Source organism: Phacochoerus africanus, chromosome 10, assembly GCF_016906955.1.
Source record: "Phacochoerus africanus isolate WHEZ1 chromosome 10, ROS_Pafr_v1, whole genome shotgun sequence".
Lineage (NCBI taxonomy): Eukaryota > Metazoa > Chordata > Mammalia > Artiodactyla > Suidae > Phacochoerus > Phacochoerus africanus.
The window spans coordinates 37,298,432-37,318,515 of NC_062553.1; the positions used below are offsets into that span (position 1 = coordinate 37,298,432).

General features: G+C 39.9%; 1 protein-coding gene and 1 long non-coding RNA gene across 4 annotated transcripts in view; one reads left to right on the plus strand and one right to left on the minus strand.

Moving 5' to 3' along the window:
• The window catches only part of GABRB1 (gamma-aminobutyric acid type A receptor subunit beta1), a 374,777-nt gene extending 368,542 nt beyond the window's left edge, over positions 1–6,235 (plus strand). Inside the window, 2 exon segments of the mRNA XM_047799271.1 lie at positions 5,744–6,059; positions 6,062–6,235. Of these exon segments, the coding sequence (XP_047655227.1) occupies positions 5,744–6,059; positions 6,062–6,087 (342 nt within the window). The 3' untranslated portion in view covers positions 6,088–6,235.
• Positions 6,236–8,237: 2,002 nt separating this feature from the next.
• On the minus strand, positions 8,238–16,468 carry LOC125138115 (uncharacterized). 3 transcript variants are annotated; one of them, XR_007137579.1, is made up of 6 exons: positions 14,313–16,468; positions 12,055–12,182; positions 11,605–11,657; positions 10,164–10,418; positions 9,178–9,357; positions 8,238–8,294 (listed from the first exon to the last, which is right to left on the minus strand). It is a non-coding gene; the product is annotated as an uncharacterized LOC125138115 (long non-coding RNA). The 3 variants fall into 3 exon arrangements; XR_007137577.1 differs by lacking the exon at positions 8,238–8,294 and having other exon boundaries at positions 8,348–9,357; XR_007137578.1 differs by lacking the exons at positions 8,238–8,294; positions 11,605–11,657 and having other exon boundaries at positions 8,348–9,357.
• Positions 16,469–20,084: the final 3,616 nt, after the last annotated feature.

Here is a 20,084-nt window from a genome sequence, read left to right on the forward strand (position 1 = left end):
TATTACCTGTTTTCTTTATAAGAATGTGTAAAAGCCCACAGTTCAGGAGCCATATCTCTTTTACTCACTGCTATCTTCCCAGAACTGTTTCTAAATTCCCAGAATTTTCAAACAAGCTCTTGTGATTGGTTAGCACTGCCCTGCAGGAAAGGAAGAGAGGGTTCTCCAGCTGGAAGCCACCTCTCCCCACCTCAGGTCTTTACGCAGTGAAATCGCAGGTGCCCCTGTGTATATGAACCCCTCCAAGATTTGCCTGTGGTCAGGAGAATCTTCAGGATGGACCTTCAGGAGGGAAGATGAGAGAAAACATCAGGAGGCAAGGAGAAGGTGAATCACACAGTCACAAGTGAGCACATTTCAAAAAATCTATTAGGAGAACTAATAACCTGAGTTTGAAAGAGGTTACAGTATTTGCCCAATAAAACATGTAGAACCAGTAAGAGATGGGGGCAGTCACAGTGCTTGTACAGCAGAGTATAAGGTTAAAGGCCTTATTAGTCGAGATCTTTGAAATTCTAAAACGTGAGACATATTGCTTATGGGGGACTGGTTCCTTCATCAGTGTCTGGAACAGGGCCTGGCACATAGTAGGTACCTTTTATTGAATAAAAGGATGAGTGAATGAAGGAACTATTAACATTTTAACTTTTTCCCATTATAAACCTAAAAATAACTCTTCTAGCCCATAAATATACCTAATAGGAAGTGGGGTGAGGAGGAGGGATTAACAAGCTCTTAGGGCTACAGATCTAAAGCCGTGTTCTCCGCTCCCCTTTATTAGACATCTTGCATTTGGATCATCTATCTGAATGGGAAGAGAATGAGTTATTTGCCCTCCTGAAGCCTTAAAAATATTTATATTCTGGAGTTCCCATTGTGGCTCAGTGGGTTAAGGATCAGACATTGTGTCTGTGCAGATGCGGGTTCGATTCCTGGATTTGCTCAGTGGGTTAAGAATCCAGCACTGGAGTTCCTGTCATGGAAAAGGAACATGACTGGTATCCATGAGTACACAAGTTCAATCCCTGGCCTTGCTCAGTGGGGTAAGGATCGGCGTTGCCCTGAGCTGTGGTGTAGGTGACATATATGGCTCGGATCTGGTGTTGCTGTGGCCGTGGTGTAGCCAGTGGCTGCAGCTCAGATCCAACCCCTAGCCTGGGAACCTCCATATGCGATGGGTGTGGCCCTAAAAAGACAAAAAAGAAAAAAAGAGAAAGAAAGGAAAGAAGGAAGGAAGGGAGGGAGGAAGAAAGAATCCAGCGTTGCCCCATAGGTTGTAGATGCAGCTCAGACCCAGTGGTGCCATGGCTGAGGCACAGGCTGCAGCTGCAGCTGCAGGTCTGATTCGACCCCAGCCTGGGAAATTCCATATACCACAGGTGTGGCCATAAAAATAAAAATAGCAAGAATCATCATATTCACTTGTTCTTAATTTAGGGTCAGCAATGCTTTAAACTTAAAAACGAATCAGTGATGTCAGTTTAACAATTACGTGGTTCATCACGAAGCCATTGCCCGGATAGTAGACAGACTTACCTCCCCAATTATCAGAACCCCGAACAACTGCAGACCTTACCCACCAAGGCAGCAGTTCAATATGCACAGCCCTGACTGGACTGCACCTTCTCCAGAAGCAGATCAGAGGAAGAGAAGAGTCCAGAAGGCCCAATGCCACATATGCCTGCCTCTTTCTTCCAAATTTGCCCATGAGATGGGTCAATGGGAAGAGTGAAAGAGGAAAAAGAGAAAAGAAGCCAGAAGTGTTCCTCCAAGCTTGTCTCCTGGAGGCTGGAGAGGAAAGTCCCTTGCTGTACCGCAGCCTGCAGGGCAGGGAATGGTTATCTCACTGAACACTTATTCCAACATCAGCAACGCAGTAGGAAGTCCCTTAGGCTGTGTCTGCCCTAGAAATCCAGTGTGCTGACATCTTCATTTGCCTTACGTCCTTCTGTTCCAAGGGTTTAAAACCTCCGACATCTGGATCATGCCCAACCCAGATGTCAATATTTCCTTATTAAATTAGGCAGCGGTTGACCATTAAAGGTGATGAAGCAATGCCCAGCATAGCTCCTTGTTGCTTCTGAAGATGTGAAGAAATGTGGCCACTTTCCCCGTGGATGTTATTTTTGGGAAGCTGTGCCAGTCATGGATATAAGGATCTCTTGGGTGTCCTTATACAGTTGAGGTGAAAGGAAAACCACTCTTCTCCAAAGGGCAAGAGTTAAGGCAGAGCCAAAAAGAAACCTGCTGGAGTCAGCTGGAGTGTGGTTACTATACACCCACCTCACTAGGCAGCAAAATCTTGGAGGATGGAGAATGAAATGTCACACCTCTGAGAAATGCTTGTGCACACCATCTCACACACACACACAGACACACTCACTCACTTACTGTACCATCAACTTTTAGGATACATCCTAGCTTATGTAGGAGACAGAATGGAGATGGGCAATAATGGTTATACAACACTCCTTAATTTTCTCTTTTTTTTTCACTCCTTAATTTTCAAATAAAGAACATGGTAATGTTCAACTATGCAGTAATGAAATCAACTTTCATGGGTAGCTGCACAACTGGATTCATTATTTTATATGTCAAACCACTTAAAGCTATGATTTCTTGTCAATGACGAATATTTGGAAGGTTATGCAGGAACTAATAAACACCATGCAATTTATAAGCACCTTTGAGTCTGCACCAAGGTTAACCAAAATATCTTCATAAAAATGTACTTTGTTTGCCATGACTTCTGTTTAATGAGAAGCAACTGTACACTTCGCTGGCTGATTCTAAATTCTAGCTTGTTTACTTAAGAGAGATTTTGTGATAATGTAACATAATGATGCATCCAGTACAGGTCAAGTGATTCCGTTTTACAAGTGTTTTTTTGTTTTTTTGTTTTTAGCATGCTGTGTCTCAGCCTGGAATAGTCTCTATGATCAAAGTCAGTGAAAAATCAGAAACAAACCCGTGAGATTACCTAGTGAAAACCTTTCATTTATGGATGAGGAAATCGAGTTAATAACGAAACTAGGATGAAAACAGTTTTCAACTCCCAGTCCTTTGTTCTATCCTCCTCCCATCCTTTAAGATTCAAGACAAGCCCCACCTCCTCATGAAGCCTTCCATGAACCCCAATGATTTCTCACTTTTGTGAACCCCTAATCATGGTCTATACTGTCCTACTTAGCATTTGGTTAAAAACTCTTTTATCATTTCCAATATTATGTCTTATGCTGGTATCTCTATGGAAATTATTATCTCAAGGACAAAATCATGTTTGATGATTCTCTGGACTGTTCCACAATACCAGGCAAAATCACTTGCATCATTTTACCTCCCAAAGTATTTGCCCCTTCTCTAATGAATCTAGAACTCTGGTCTTTGTCACTTCAACCCTATCATCCTCTTTAGTAACATGGACTTCCATAGGCATGATTTTCAACCACAGAAATACACTACTTTATATATATTCACACCCTTGACACATAGCACAATAGCTGGTGACATAATAAGTAGTCAATAAAGGTCTGGGGAGAAAGAGAGAAAATTCTTGAGGTTACTGTGACCAGGAAGGTCCACAGAGGAAGTAAAATTTCAATTGAGCTTGAAGAAAACACATTGATTAATGTGCAAAGAGGAGGGGAAAATGATATTTGAAACAAAGCGTCTCCTATGTTTGAATTCCAAATTTGTTTAACCTTAGGCATTTATTTAACCTGAGCCTCAGTTTTCCCATCCGCTGAACTAGGATGATATTATATATTTCAAAATGTTCTGAAAAATAAATTTCTGAGAAATGTATCTGATAAATTACACAGTAGGATTGATAAGTAGTAGTTACTAACAACAATAACAAAAATTAATAATAAATCCCTGAATAAAGAAAGCAATAGATGAGCCAGCATAGTGGTTAGCCAGGTTAGACAGAATGCTTCACAAGGGTAAATGACGATCGGTGAGAATGCAGAGAGAGACAGAGGCCAGATTCAGTCACCATTTCTCTCTCCCACTAATTCAAAGCTTAAAGTTATCAATCGCATCACTAAATTCACTGCAGGATGTGGTAATGGCCAAGGACTATGAAGTGGTTCATTCTTAGTTAAAATCATATGAGCTTTGAATCAGACAGGACATGGGTTGTAATCTAAGTTCGGGCACTTACTGAGATGTGACCTTGAGGCAGTTGTTGTTGTATTAAACAAGTAATATCTATGAAGCACCTACCATAACACTAGGCACATGACAGACACAAAAAATCTGAGCTATCTCATCTGTGATGTCCCACCATCACATCTCACCCTCTGCACTTTTCTTTGTCTTTGCTTCCTCGTATGCTTTTCTCTATCTCTTTCTTCATCACCAGGTTCTTTGCTTGCCCACCCAAATCCTGGGCTTTCACAAGTGTTGACTGAAATCAGTGTCATTTGAAAGCATTTATAGAGCACATATTATAAGTCAGACACTGTGCTAGTAACTCTAAATTTAAATACAGCTGCCTGGATTGCCCTTGGAAGTACTTCAAATTCTTTTGCATGAATGAGCCATGACCTCCCCAGGGAAATCAGTTTGCAAAGTACATTAGCATGAAGTTAAACAAAGCCTTTAAAAACATATATGAGCCCTAAGGTACTCACAATTTCTGTAGCTCCAGAAGTGTGTGTCTGGGCATAGCATAAAAAAAAAATCAAGAAACCTGGGATAGGTATCACCAGAGTGGTAGAAGCAACAGTGAACAGTGGTGGAGACACAAAACTTAAGTCTAGCCAGGGATATTCTTTTGACCCATGAACCCATCCCAACTTCTGGCAATTTGGCCTGAAGAAATAATCATAGATATGCACAAAGATTTAGCTAAAAGATCTTCTTTGTAGGTTTGTTTATTTAATAGTAAAAAAAAAAAAAAAGCAAGCCTGAACATCTAGTACTCGATTGATTCAGTTATACTTTATTCATTTAAGCTATGAATACATGATATCACAGAGGACTATTTATTAACATGGAAAAATGATCGATCAGGCAATACTACTAACTGACAAAAGCTGATTGCAAAGCAAAATATACTAGGTGAGCCTGTGTTTGTAAGTATATACAAACAGAAAAAAGACTGGAGGTTTAACAAGATATTAGAAACAATGGACACTGAAGATGAAATTGACTTTTTACTTTTTTTGTTTCCTAATTGTTTCTAGTTTTGATTGTTTCTGTTTCACTTTTGTAATAAGCAAACAATTTTTGGTTATTACAAAATATATATATACATGTAATGTATATCCATAGATTCAATAAATGATAGCTAGTAAAAACAAAATTATATAATTTTATATATTTATGATAAATATTATATGTAATATATATTCCACCCACACATACACACACACACACAAAACAGCACTACACACACATATACATAGTGTTTAGTGAATGGAGATAAATGATGGATAGTTTGGATTAGATAATAATGGATGGCAGATTGATAGATGATGGATTAGATCATAGATAGTAATCACATTGATTGATAGATGATGGATTAGATGATAGATCAATGACAGATAGATATGATAGAGAGGATAGATAGATGATGGATGGATGGATAGATAGACAGACATCCAGGATGCACGCAAAGCTAGATGTCTAGCAAAACACTATGCAACGAGCCCCTCGCGGTATCCTCAGTTACAGGTTAACAGAAACGAGCTCAAGTCAGTTAAGTGGTGCCTGAGCCTGTCTTTTTATCCGTCAGGTCGACGCCCACGGCAACATTCTCCTCAGCACCCTGGAAATCAGGAATGAGACCAGCGGCTCGGAAGTACTCACTGGCGTGAGCGACCCCAAGGCCACCATGTACTCGTACGACAGCGCCAGCATCCAGTACCGCAAGCCCATGAGCAGCCGCGAGGCATACGGGCGGGCGCTGGACCGGCACGGCGCGCACAGCAAGGGGCGCATCCGCAGACGCGCGTCGCAGCTCAAAGTCAAAATCCCCGACTTGACTGATGTAAATTCCATAGACAAGTGGTCCCGAATGTTCTTCCCCATCACCTTTTCTCTTTTTAACGTCGTTATTGGCTTTACTATGTACACTAAGGTCTGTCCCAGTGGTTCATAAATGACTACTTTCCTCTTCTCTTGGTTTTTAACCCCACAGGTCCCCCAGCAGCGATACTGCTGTGCTTTTTGAGGTAAGAGATTCAGCCATCCAATTGGTTTTAGGTCTTACATATCAATTTTATTACTGCACCATGTTTACTTCAAAAAAGAGAGAAAAAAACAAACAAAAAAAAAAAACCTCTATTTTTTTCCAGTCTACTGTGGTCCAGGTTATCGGCTCTTTCAGAGCTCTGTTAATTGCCATGTTTACAAACACACACACACACACACACACACACACACACACACACACACACACACAAAGAAAGAAATTAGATAGGTAGCTCTTTAGCAGTTCTAGTTGCCCTGGATTTTATTGATTATTTTTTAAAGGAAAATGAAAAGAGGACTTAGCTCTCTGTGCGCGTTGCTTCCTGGTAAACTGTAACAATCTCATGCTGCCAAAAAAAACCACACAATTTCCAGGATCTCAGAAGAAAAAAACAAAGCCATTGATAAGTTACAGATTTCCAGGAAGAAGGGAAAACAAAAAGGAGCCCAGAAAAGGGAGGAAGACGCCCCCTCCACCCTCAAGTTGCCCTAGGTCCACTGGAGAAGGGGTCCCAGCTCCATGGAGGAAGAGGGAGAGACTGGAAGCACTGATCCAGGTTAGGCCAAACCAATCTGCCATCTTCACCTCACCATTAAGCCAGATATTCTTTTTAAAAATACATCTTTCTCAGACCTCCAGGTAGACTTAAAATCAACATTAGAATCCAACTTGGTAGCCATTGCGGCCATTTTTCTTTTCCTGTTAAGAATAAGGGGGGATGGGGCGGGGGGGGGGGGGGGGACGGTGATCCTTTTTTAAATTCTTTCAAATGAGCAGCCCTGAACTTATTTCCTTAGCCTGGAATCACTTGATGTGGTGCCATGAAGCCATGGCATCACATTTCCCCAGTTTCTCCTTCAGAGAAATTGAGAGAAGGGGGGCTAGGGCGGGTAGGCTTTAAAGAAGGGGTTGGTAAGACATTTTTGCTTGAGAAAAATATTGCCCTTTCCGTAAGGAAGGCAAGATTTATGTGCTGTGAAAAGGGTGCCTGGGCAGTTACCTTAACTGCCAAATCTTTAATCAATAGTATATATTTCTTAGCCTTCCAGAGAGCAGGATCAAACAGGACAAGCTGGTTGCATGGTGCTAGTTCCTCAGCTAGCGCTTTACGCAGCTGCTCTCTGAGCTCTGCATTCCAAAACATGCAATGAATGCTTCAGGAATTGCACATATACCCATTTGGTACCATTGTCCTTCAAGGCCAAATTTCTACTTTAAAGAAAATCTTCAAAAATAGCAAAACCACAGATAACGACAACAACAACATCAACATCACTGAGCCTTCAAATATTTACAACAGCCCCTCAAGTACAGACCTTGTCTACAGTCATGACTGCTTCTGCCTTATCTCTGCTCATGAATTACTTTGCTCATCACAGAAGGAGCATCCCTCCGTAGCTCAACACACAATTCTAAACATATCCAACCCACTACAGTTGAGATTCATCTACTTCATGTCATGAAAGCCTTATTATTTGTGTGTGTTCAGCCTGAGAATATAAGAATTCTATATGTTCATTTGCAAGATTGACGGAAATCCATGTTGACCAACCATTTATAAAGGCGATTTGGGACCTGATCTATGGATGTGATAAAAGAGGTGAGGTAACAATAGGGATGATGACCTTGTTTGATAATCTGGCTTTCTCCCTAAGGCTGTGATGTGGGTCCATGTTTACAACAGCTTCAGCTGCTAGAGATTAAAATCTTAATTGAAAAGAGGAGGCTGAATTCTGCTGAGAAACCCAAAGAGAGAGAGGGTTGAGGTGTTCTTTTAGAAAGGAAGAGGAAAAGAGAATCCCAAAATAAACAAATGGATATGCTATAGATATTATATGTTTTATGAAATGCTAAATCAGAAACAAAGTATCTGTTAATCTATGTTTCATAACAAAACAATTCTCTTTACTTACCTGTTTAGATCATTCTTCTTGGAAAAGATCGAGTAATTTATAGGGAGTTTCTGTTGTGGTTTCAGTGGGTTAAGGATCCTGGTGTTGCCATGAGCTGTGGTGTGGGTCGCAGATGCAGCTTGGATGGGGTGTGGCTGTGGCTGTGGCTTAGGCTGGCAGCTGCATCTCTGATTTGACCCCTATATGCCGCAGATGTGGCCATAAAAACGGGGGGGGGGGAGATTGAGTTATTTATAGTTTTATCATGATTATCTTGCCTTAAAAGTCTAAAGAATGTGATGCTTGTAATTTTAGATGTAAAGCATCTCTAAGAAAAAAGAACATTTTGAATTCTTATATCTTAGCCTTTGTAAAATGTAAAACTAGTACCTGAATCTACCATCAGGCACAAAGTGGTGTCACTGCATGCCCTTTTGGATGTAGAAAGTCACAGCTAGCATTACACAAATCCTGTTAGGTAGCTCTGATTTTAGAGGCAACAGCAGTCAGGAAAATGGAAAAGCTGCCATATTTCCAGTTAATGACCTCTGTCCCCACTTCCTTCTTCTGGACACCTTCTAGCCAAATCCTCCCCTCCTTGGCCCCCACCCACTCTCTTTCCAGGCTGAAGAGTACACAGATCAAAACCCTTCCTTCTCTGCCTCTCTACCCCTGTGTTGCCCAAATTGATGTACATAAAACATAAATGTTGTTAGACATTCTTAAGTGCCCTCCAACTGGTCCCCATTCCTGAAAAATTCACATCATTCCATCAGAGAGGAGTTACTTTTTAACCATTATTGGGTTGTTTTCTTTTAGCGATGAAAATAGCCATAATCTCCTGCATTACCGAAGTGGCAGCAGAGGCTAAAACTTGCTCAGACACACTCTCTTATGCCACAGTCATGTCCAGGGGACCCCATGTTCACAGTTCATAATCTGTGATGTAAATTGTGTCTCAGACTTACCCTGTGAAGACCCAGCAGAAATCCCATCATTCATCAGACAATAACTACACATGCATTCCTACCGGTCATGTTTCTTGACTTAAAATATCAGGGGTAACATGTGCATTCCACTTACCAGCTTTGTGAGGCAAAACCCAGGTGAAAGACACGTCTTTGGTTTGAATTATCCAGGATTGTTGCCTCAATCCTCTCCATTGCCAAATAGAAACAGCAGACTGGTTGTGAATTCTGCTGACTAAATGATAGGTGTTTTCATATATATCATCTTTATCGTGCATTACAATCAATGAAGGATCTTGAAGATGCAAAGAGAAAATGTGGTGCAGAGAATAAAGTTTGGTTTACGGATCCAAGGACAGGCATTCCTTAAACAAGCATTATGTACAATACACAGAACTGTGGACTAAATTCCATCTTTGTAAAACCGATGACTACTTTATATTCATTTCAGAAGGAGCTCCATCACAATTTGCCAAGTGAAACAAACAAACAAAAAGATCTATTTATAATGTTAGAAGGAAAAGACCTCCAAGATTTCTAATACGGACAATTTTGAATAGTATTTTACAAAGGATAATGTGCCACAGTTTTGTTTTGTTTTGTTTTTCCTAAACAAAGTGTAAGCATATATTTATCCCCGGAGGGAGGGTAAAGGAATGTGTGAGGCTTTGTTCATGTGGGTTCAATCAGCAGTTACTGGGATGAGGAAGACAGAAAAACAATCAAAAATATCTGTTGCTTAAAAGCAAACAGTCAACACAGAGGTCAAGTTTTTAATGGAATGTAGAATATTATGTAAACTTCTTTGTAAATTCTGTACATAGTTCATTGAATCGTTCCCTGTTGTGTGGTGGTCTCAGCTTTGGGTGGATGTTTGAAAAATCTGAGCATTGTAAATAATGTAAGCTTCCAAAGCACTTGCTTTTATTCATGAAGTGAAATGACTAGTGATTTGGACCCAAACCAGACTCTTTTTTAGCTCTTGCTCTTTCTCTGCCATTTTCGTGTGTGCAGTTGTGTAATTCTGCCAGGTGTCTGTGATCACTGCCTCATGCCCCAACCCCTCTGAAAGGCACTGGAGCTGCCCAGAAGGCTGCACACCTGTGGGGCTCGGGATCAGCACACCAGCAGAGACAGGAACCTTAGCGTGATGCTTCTGGAACTGTTCCGTGAAAAGTAGATGTGCTTTCATCACTCACTTGTGGCCACGCATATATTCAGAGACAGAATTATCCATGCTGTTGAGAGGGTCAGGAATGGAAGACATGATCAAAATCCACAGGTAATCCAAAGCTTCATTTGCACCAATAGCCTGAGCTTCTACCTTCTTTCCTTCCACAAGGTTTCCCACGACTTCTAACAAGAATAGAAATGGATGGATGGTTGATCAGGGTAAGCAAACAGTCAAATGGGCGAATGGTAGGAAGGAGAAAAGGAAGAGATAGCCTGCGACACTGATAACACCAACTGGCTGATTCATGCCTGAAAGATCCAGAGGTAACCATGCCACTGGTTTTGAAAGGTAAAAAGAAACATTCGTATAAATAGATTGGATCCTAAGTATTTTTCCACTGTAGGCCCGGGACGTGTTTGATATATGCTGGTTAAACTTAAAAGAGAATCTGGCAGTTAAACGCTCTTAAATATATTTCTTCCAAGTCCTAGTATTCTTGAAAAAGTCTTCAGAATGGTGGGGTATTATGCCATGAGATGTGTTTCCATGCAAACTGGCGGTCCCAGAAAGGGTGATGTATCCACAGAAATTCTGACTGTCTAAACAAGTAGGGATACAGATTGGTTTCCCAGCAATATTTAGGAGTGAACAAGGTCTTTCTTGGAGGTAAGAACTCAGCAAGGCAGGGCTTTTCTTGCCAGCATTTTAAATGCCAGGAGAGTGCAGAGAGCCACCACTGTGAGACATTTTGGCTCCAAAACATGCCAATGAGGGTCCACCAGCAATTGAATAAGAAAAATGCCCTGTTGGAACTAACAAGATCAGTTTCTAGGTCCAGAGCACATTGTGTGCTTTTGCTTAAACCCTGCTTTTCTTGATAACGGAAATCAACTAAACCAACAGAAAACTTCATTGTTAGAGGCTGCAGTTTCACAAACATTTGAAAGGAAATCCTTTTCAATAGAAGATTTGCAAACCAGAAAAGACTGACTTCCTGGAAGGATAAGCATAGTTTTGAGTTTGTTTTTATTTCTCCAAAGCAAGAATTTTCTTATTCAAACCAAAGAGGTCTAATGATTGGTGGTTTGGTTTGGTGTTTCCTACTTTGAATAGTCCTTGGTACATTGAGGAATAGGCAACCATTCCTGACTGGCCCCTAGATGCTTTGCCCATCCTGGAGCAACTGGCCCTCATTACCAAGGCTTCAGTAGGAATTTACTGTGGGAAAAGGGAGACTCTTTCTGAACCAGTTGGGAAAGAAAACCAATCTCAATAACATCTCTACCTGCATTTCCTGAAGACAATGGAAAAATAAATCAATAAAAACAAATCCATAAAACAGAGGCCAAATAACATTATGCAATTTACCTTCAGTCCACAGGATTACAGATTCACCAGCTTAAAACAGCCCCAGTTAGCAGCTAAGGACAAATAAGAGAAATCAGTGTTGTTGTCTGGGTCCTACTTCTCCCTGAATTTCCTTTTAAAGAAAAACAGGGAAGGGGGACCATTTTCCAATATAATTTTTATAGGTGTAATTATTAAAATATGTTCATGCATCTTGCAACTTCGCCAATGCAAAATAGATGACCTCGGGTGTGTCCGTTCCTTCCTAGCACCATATGCCATCCTGCCTCGTGCCTTAAACCCAATGAAATCAATTCAATTATTTTTTCTTTCTCATCTCTAAACCTCATAAACTGTCTCGCCCATGAATAGCTGAAAGCTTAAGCTTCTTTGGACTCCTATTGTATATCTTCAACTGAATACACAAAACAACGAATTTTAATAATTTCCCCAAATACCTACTCCTCTTACCTTTAAAAGATCTTTAGTTTGTGTAGTCACAGTAGCCTCTTCTGAAATGCCTTGGGTTATTTTTCTTTTCTGCTTTTCTGTCCCTTGTATAGAGAGTACACGCTAAACTAAACCTTCTCTCTCCCAATCTAATTCAAAACAAAATGGAAATAAAAATCATTAGCTCAAACCTAGGATAATTACATTATCTACACCTAAGTTTGATGATAAGACCATCTCTTTACAGTATATTGTCGTGAACCCAAGCTTTATCGATCTTTTCATCACACTTATTCATACCTGTCTTCAGTCTGAATTGTACACCACTTAAAAATCTATTATTATTCCTCCCAGAATGGCTTATCATCTACACAGCACATCTAGACTATCCTCTAGGAACTAGACCTGCTTCATCATCTCTGTATCTTATGTCTATTGCAGATTCACACCTCCATACATTATCCCACCTACTTCCTCTTAACTTTCTAGCAGGCATTAAATGCAATAAATAATTGGGCAGGTCATAATGCGAACTGGCTAAATTTCCCCTTTAAAATCTGTAGAACATCTTTTTCCTCCAGGAAGCATTTTTTTTTTTAATTTTTTTTTTCATTATAGCTGGTTTACAGTGTCCTGTCAATTTTCGACTGTACAAGGAAGCATTTCCATATTTAGAGAACAGAAAGTTCTCTAAATACACACCAAGCAATGTGTAGCTTAACCTTAAAAAGTTAACTATAAATGAGCCACATGGTGGGAAGAAGGAAATGACAATGGACAGAAGACACCCTGGAGTTAAGATTTCATGCCCTGGCTTCACTGCTGTCACTACCACTGCCCAGATGCGTGACTGTGGACACACTCCAAGATGACCTCCAAGTTCCCTTCCAGAACTAAATTTCAAAGGGGATTTTAGAGGTGTTCATTTGTAAAAGAGGCTACCAGAAAGACAGAAGAGTCCTGTGCCCTCTGCTAACACAGCCCCACAAATTTGGTAATATCCCTTGTTGCCTGTCTTTGGGAGTAAGCTATCTGGTATAAAGTGAACTGAATTTATATTCCTCTTTAAAAAAGACACACAGAAGGTAAATTTTCAGGCAAATGGCAAAAATATATATACTTTATGATTTTAGTCATGGTCTGCACTACAATAATTCCCATTAAGAGCATTGGAGAGTCTTGGCTAACATAAATCAGCCTGGTCTCTATTTTCAGATCTCTGGAAAGACGTGGATCCCTTAGGCCATTCTATCTCAGTCAGGAATGGCCATGAAATGCCCCTCCTGAGTGGAAAAGCCAACTTTTAAGCAGCATCTGAGCAGAAATGCTGTTGCAGTGCCCTTCAGCATTTCTTCCCATCTGAGATGCCATCACTGTCCTGTGTCCTGTAAGGGGAATAGCCCAGAGCATCAAGCTCTCCAGCAAGAAGCAGCCTCCCATCTATTGGAAAAGGTCTTTAGAACTTTGTTATCCATTCTCTCTGACCCACTTCTCCCACCTTCTTTCATCTCCTCCTTATCTGGTTAAATCTGCCAAATGTTTTCGGCACAGCCATGACAAAACTGAGAGTTTACTGATTAAATTGTGATCAGGATTTCTAGCTCTGGACATTTTTGAAGCATGCATCCTCCCATTCCAGTCTCTGAACACCATCCCCAACACGATTCCTGCACCCAGATGTTCTCACTCTCTTTTTTAAAAAGATACCTTTCAACGCTAAACCTTCATGGTTCCCCTGAGAACCCCTGACCATTCAGAATTGCTAGGACAGTGCCTAGAAATTCCTCCCTCCCATCATAGGCCAGTCTCGTTTTTGTAGAGTTAGCCTAATAGTCTGCCGTTCGACTTCACACGCCCCACAAAAACTTAGGTACAGGTGTATTCATCACTCCTCTTAAGGTAGTGAGATAATAGTTTTCTTTTTCTGGTTTCTCATGCTTTTTGTCAAAAGATGGTTTCATATTTAATTTCATTGTTTTAAAAACAGAGGAGGCATTCCTAAGTCTTCAAATTTGCACCACTTTGAAATTAGTACTTACTAATATGTATATTAATTAGGACCCATTCAGGTGCAAGTAACCAAAAATACAACTAAAAGTAACTTTCATAATCAAACTGTTATCTCATATATCAGTAACTTAGAAGGGAGGAAATTACTGGGTTAATTATTTCAAGAGTGCAATGATGTCATTCAGGACCCAGGTCCCTTCCCTAAGCATTTCTTTTTAACTCTGAAGGTTATCAGCACCCTGCTATGGTTGCAATGTAGCTATACTCACACACTGGTTATCAAGTGGAAGAAATAAGGACAAGTCCTGCCTTGAGTTTCTTTCTAAAAGCAAGGAATTCTTTTCCCCCCAATTCCTCCAGCAGTCTTCTCTTTTGTCCCATTGGCCAGGGTTGGATTACACATCCATGCTTGAATCGGTCTCTGATAAAAGGAATGGAATTATCAAGATGGGTTTGCAACACTGACCACAGAGCTTTCCAATGCCTGGGGGGGGGGGGGGGGGGCTGGGGTGACATGTTAACAAAGGGAGGGAAGAATGGCTTTTGGGTAGATATCCAATGATGACTGTCACACATTGGTCTAAGGCATCAGAAACACTTTTCCACACGTAATTCCAGGATCTGACCTTCACTGCAAGCCTGTGAAGTTATGATGACAATACCAATATCTGGAAATAGAAGCTCAAATAGGTTAAAAATGATTTACCCAAGTTTGGATAATGAGTCAGTGATGGAGTCCACAGTCAATTCCAGTTTTTCTTGGCTGCAAAGGCAAAGCTTTGTCCCACTCCGCTATTCTGCCTGGATTTAATCTTTTTACCCTGAGGATCCAGGTACTGGGTAGTCCAGAGATGAGTGGAGCATAGGAGCTAAGAGAGTAATTTCCTCTCTCAACAGCTAGAAATTCTGCCCAGCAAATACTCTTGCACTTTCCTTTCTCCTTCTCCTCCATCCTCCCCCACCCAACACACAAGCCTCTCAGCCTTTTCTCTTTGGGGGAAAATGTAGAAAGAGCAGCCTATGCAAAAATAGCCTGCAGGGTGCCCCAGTCTGCCTGAGGTAATGCAAGTGTGTAATCATCAGGAGAGCCACTTTTCACTCTCAAAATTGTCCATTTAGGTAATAAATGACGTAGTCATGCTAATTATGGGGACTCATAATTCCCATACCCGGAGCAGGGAAATGTTAAGAATATTAGCACCTTGGAGAAGATGTTTCGGTTCCGTGAGAATCATTTACTCATGACTGACCTCAGTCTTCTCCATCACACACACTCACTTTATTTCTCGTAGTTCCCCTCGCGCAGCTTCAGACAAACTAATCCTCAGGCCTTCCCTACCCTTCCACTGCAGCAGCCACCTATTGTCCCCGAATGTTCTCCTTGCTGTGCTTGAATTCTGAGATTTTTCTCTCCATTGCCCAGATCTGCCTCCTCCTAGCCCCTCCCTAATGCTGGAGTATGAATCAGGCCAACATCATCCAAAAAGCCATCATGAGCAACCATCCCTCATTCTGTTCACTCTGCTTCCCTGCCTCCCTACTCAATCCTTCTGGCCATTTTGTCCAATAACAGTTATTTCACTTGTGTATTTTCCAGTAGCATAAGGTCCTTGGGGGCAAATGCCCCATTTTCTAGTTCTTTTGTATTCCTCCAAACATCTATTATTCTGTTCATGATAGACAGTCTGTACCTGCTGATTAAATAATCTATGTTGGTAAATGCAGCAATAAAGAAGCACATTTCCAAAACGGATGTAACTTCAGGATTATAGATACCTTGCAAGGCAGGTGTCCCCTCCCCACCCCCCAAGTTATTTTAGTCCCATAGAGCCTATGTCTACGACCCTAAATGGATTTTTTTTTTTTTAATGCAGTCAGTCAAAGTTACAGTTGAACCCAGTTGTGCCAAGTGGTCATTGAGATTTTCTCCATTGCTTATGACTAAACAAACTGAATCCTAATACCACCATTCTAGATTCTGTCGGTCTAGCAGAATTGGACTTTGCATGCTAATTATTACTGCTTTTTACGGAAAAAGGAAATTTTTTATTTAAAGTTTCATTTTCCCCTCATTTATCCAAGTTTGCCTTATTAAAAGCCTTTGAATCTAGATTCTACAGGGTGTTCACTCTTAAAGCTGGGACTACACTGCGTACTGAAACACTCCCATGTGAATTCTAAGAGAATCCTCCCAGAGAATACTGCACACCAAATTTCACATCTGCCAAGAAATAAACAAAGTTTAGAGCTATCTATGGCAGATGGACAGTTCCTGACAATCACCTCTTATTGGGCAGTGAATAAAACAGATTGCATAAAATAGATGTACGAGGTTGCATTAAATAGATGTACAGAGGAGTTCCCGTTGTGGCTCAGCAGTAACAAACCCAATTAGCATCCATGAGGACTCGGGTTTGATCTCTGGGCCTCGATCAGTGGGTTAAGGATCCAACATTGCCATGAGACGTGGTGAAGGTCACAGATGCAGCTCCTCTGATCCCACGTTGCTGTTGCTGTAGCTGTGGCACAGGCCGGCAGCTGCAGCTCTAATTCGACCCCTAACCTGGGAACTTCCATGTGCCACAGGTGCAGCCCTAAAAAACAAAAAGAAAAAAAAATACATGTACAGAGAAATACCTTTTCTTCTTCCCCCTCCCGTTAACTTTCTTGCTCTCCTGTTGTGTATATTATTTAATTATTTGCATAAAAGATATCATTTGCAAGCCTTACCTCAAAGTGGCAACCAGCCGCCCTAGTTTTACTAGATAACATATTTTTCTACTTGATGTTTCCCCCAAATACGTTGAATTACAGTGTATATGCTTTTTCCCTTTTTTAAGCTCATCAATTTCATGTTAATCTGTTTCCCACATCTTTTTAAAATACTCACTGGATAAAGCTTGAAATACTTCTATTTTGCAACAATGCTCCTGAAACATTTCGGGGAAGCCCCTTGATTATTCTAACCCCTGCAGTGTCGTGGAAAATAGAATTATATATACAAGCGATATTTCATATTCAGAACATCCACTGCTCTTCTAAGTATGGAATAATCATGATTAGATATGCATATATTCACTGTGTTGCTCAACTCCTTATTTTAGAGAGGGCCAATAACCCTCTTGATAAAAACTACAATGTGGCGTTATTACAAAGTCAAGATTGCATGAAGGTTTTGGAAATTCCAAATGATATAAATGTTTACAAGGACCAAAATTTTTTTTGACATCTTTAAATAAGCTTTTTATTTTTGACCACCAGGCAACATTTTGTGTCATTGTGATGGGAACCTAATGACTACTGTGAAATAACGCTGTCGTTTCATCTAAAAGATTCGTGGAAATGTAAATCGGAAACTTTAATACTGTATAAATCCAAATAAAATTGTTTTTGAGAGAAACTCAACTGGGTTAGGGTGGCTTGCTTGAAACATTCTCTTGGCTGTCCATCATTTCTGAGTAATTATGTCCTGTCTCTGACTTTACCCAAAGAGACTCAACCTGAGGCAATGATCTTTACATAGATATTTAGGTTTGGGAAAGAGGACTCATTAGGCTAAAAATGGGAACATTACTATCCTGCCAGCAATAGAACACCTCTTTGGCTACCACCTCACTTAAAACTTGATTGAATCCAAAAATTAACTGAACTTTCTAAACCAGTCTCCCACTATTGTAATTGACAGCATCCTATACTACACAACTGGATCTTTCAAAAGCAGGTGCTACATGTACACAGAAAGAAATTCATATCTTCTGTTGCCTCTCAAAATCCGTTATGCTAAACTCACCAAATATGTTAGATGTTAAGTGTTTTGTTCCATGTGTCTTTAATCTCCACTAATCAATTTGATGAACTATTTACCCTCCTACTAAACATGAATTAGCTAATTCATATCCTGAATGGTATCACACAGTTTTTGTAAATAAAATAATCCCCCTCTCCCTCTTTATTTTTCAGCAGGCAGAACTCCTCCAATTGCACAGGTACATAAATTACAATAGTTTAATGTTTTTTTGCTCTTTTGACATAAGCATTTGGTTTCTTACATAAGCAGCGACTACTTTTGTATGCCTTCCAGACTACTAAAAAGCTAACTGGCCAGAATGAGTATTTCTGGAAACTTACAGAAATTTTAATGAGACAGGTTTAACAAATGCCAAGAAAGAAAAGGTAGACTCCTTACTTTTATAATTCAAGTTTCTATTTTGTATCACTGTATGCTGCATTTTCTGACTGAAACTGCTGTCCTAATGAAACTTGTGATTTTCTGTAGCTGCTTTTTACATGTGATCTCAAACTTTCATACAGTGTGCTTGATTTGTACCCTTTCAGTTAGGAATTTGATTAAATATCCTAAGGGTTTCATTAATTCCTTTTTACACGCTTGAAAGTATTTGATGTTATGCCTTCGCTCTCAAAAACAATCTGTGGACAAAATCCACGAAGCCTGTAGATGGTGATTTATACACAAAGGAAACAGATTTCCTTCTAAGCAGTGAATCAGTGACAAAGAAGTTGTTCAGTGTCCTCTGATTCCTGACCCTTTTACCTTTCATGGCCTTTTTTCTATTCATCATTCATTGAGTAACCGTGAATTCTCGTGAAATGCAAAATCAACTCACATGCAATCAGGTATGGACACAAGAAATGCTTGTGCTCTTGATTTCAGGACTCACAGATTCGCTACCAGTCACAGGACTGTAGTTTACTCAGTATTTTGTTAATAGTGTGGCTTTGCTATAAAATAAGTTGTTTTCTTTGCTTTGGTACTACAAGATTTTAAATGTTGCAGCAAATGAAAGAAAACACGTTTGAAGGCTGGTGTTGAAAACCATCAGCTATGCTTACAAAAGCCCTTGTGCAGCTTCTGAAATGTAGTTTATTGCTGTAAATATGTACAATTTATGTTAGCCTGTTTATTCCTAAAACATAAATAAAACTTTTTTAAATTAAAAATGCCTACACATAAAAAGCTTACTTTGTACTATGTTTTAACAATGCAAGATTTCAAGCGTATCTTTTTATAATCCTTAAAAACGTTTAGAATTCTGAATCTATCATTTGAGAGAGTTTACTACAAAATTTAATGCAAAACAAAATCCCTTTATTTGAAAGAAATTCTTTGCAGTATTATCCAACAATTGGGGGAAAACACCAGCACTTTTCCAGGAGCTTATTTCTATATGACTTTTTCTTTTTAATATTATTTAAGATAACATGCTTTACAAACATTTGAACATATAGAGTGTTTCTATATTAGGACATTAGAAGAAGAAATGAAGTCTCCTTGTATTCAAAAAATGCCTAAAATGGACTTTAATAGCATCCATTTGTGAGGTGCATTCTGTCACATTTCTTTTTAAATTCTCCACTGTAAATATGAATAGTAGAGTCGGCCTATTTGTCAGTCTTTCCTTATTTGAAGACTTGCAACCTCCAAACTCATTCTCTCCCTTCAGAAATGATATGTTGACAATAAAATAATGAACAGATAAAAGGTGTGAAGCTCATTTATCCATTAATTGGTGATTAGTGGAACAGCTTTTCAAGAAGAGCCTAAATTCAGGCCTAGGAATGACTTTAACATCCATCCAGCAAAATACCTGGGAACCTGCACTTTATCAGCAGAACCTTGGCCTGCAGAGCTACCAGGGGTTGGGACACCCTACACTTGGCTACTATTCCCCGACGACTGTGTTATCAAATGGGAGAAACAAATGGCCATCCAGGTTCGTTTAGACTAGGAAGGAACAGGTATATATGTAGTGTGTTTGGGATTTGCTCTAATGATTACAGATAATAAATAAAGAGAGTGTTTGTGTATCTGTGTTGTTACTAGTTATCTGCCAAGGATAAGGAGAAATGAGGACCCCTGGGCACCACTGGGGGGGAATGTAAAATAATGTCACCGCTATGGAAAACGGTATGAAGATTTCTCAAAAAAATTAAAAATAGAACTACCATGTGATTCAGCAATCCCACTTCAAGGTATTTATCCAAAGAATTGGGAACAGGCTCTTGAAGAGATCTTGCACTCC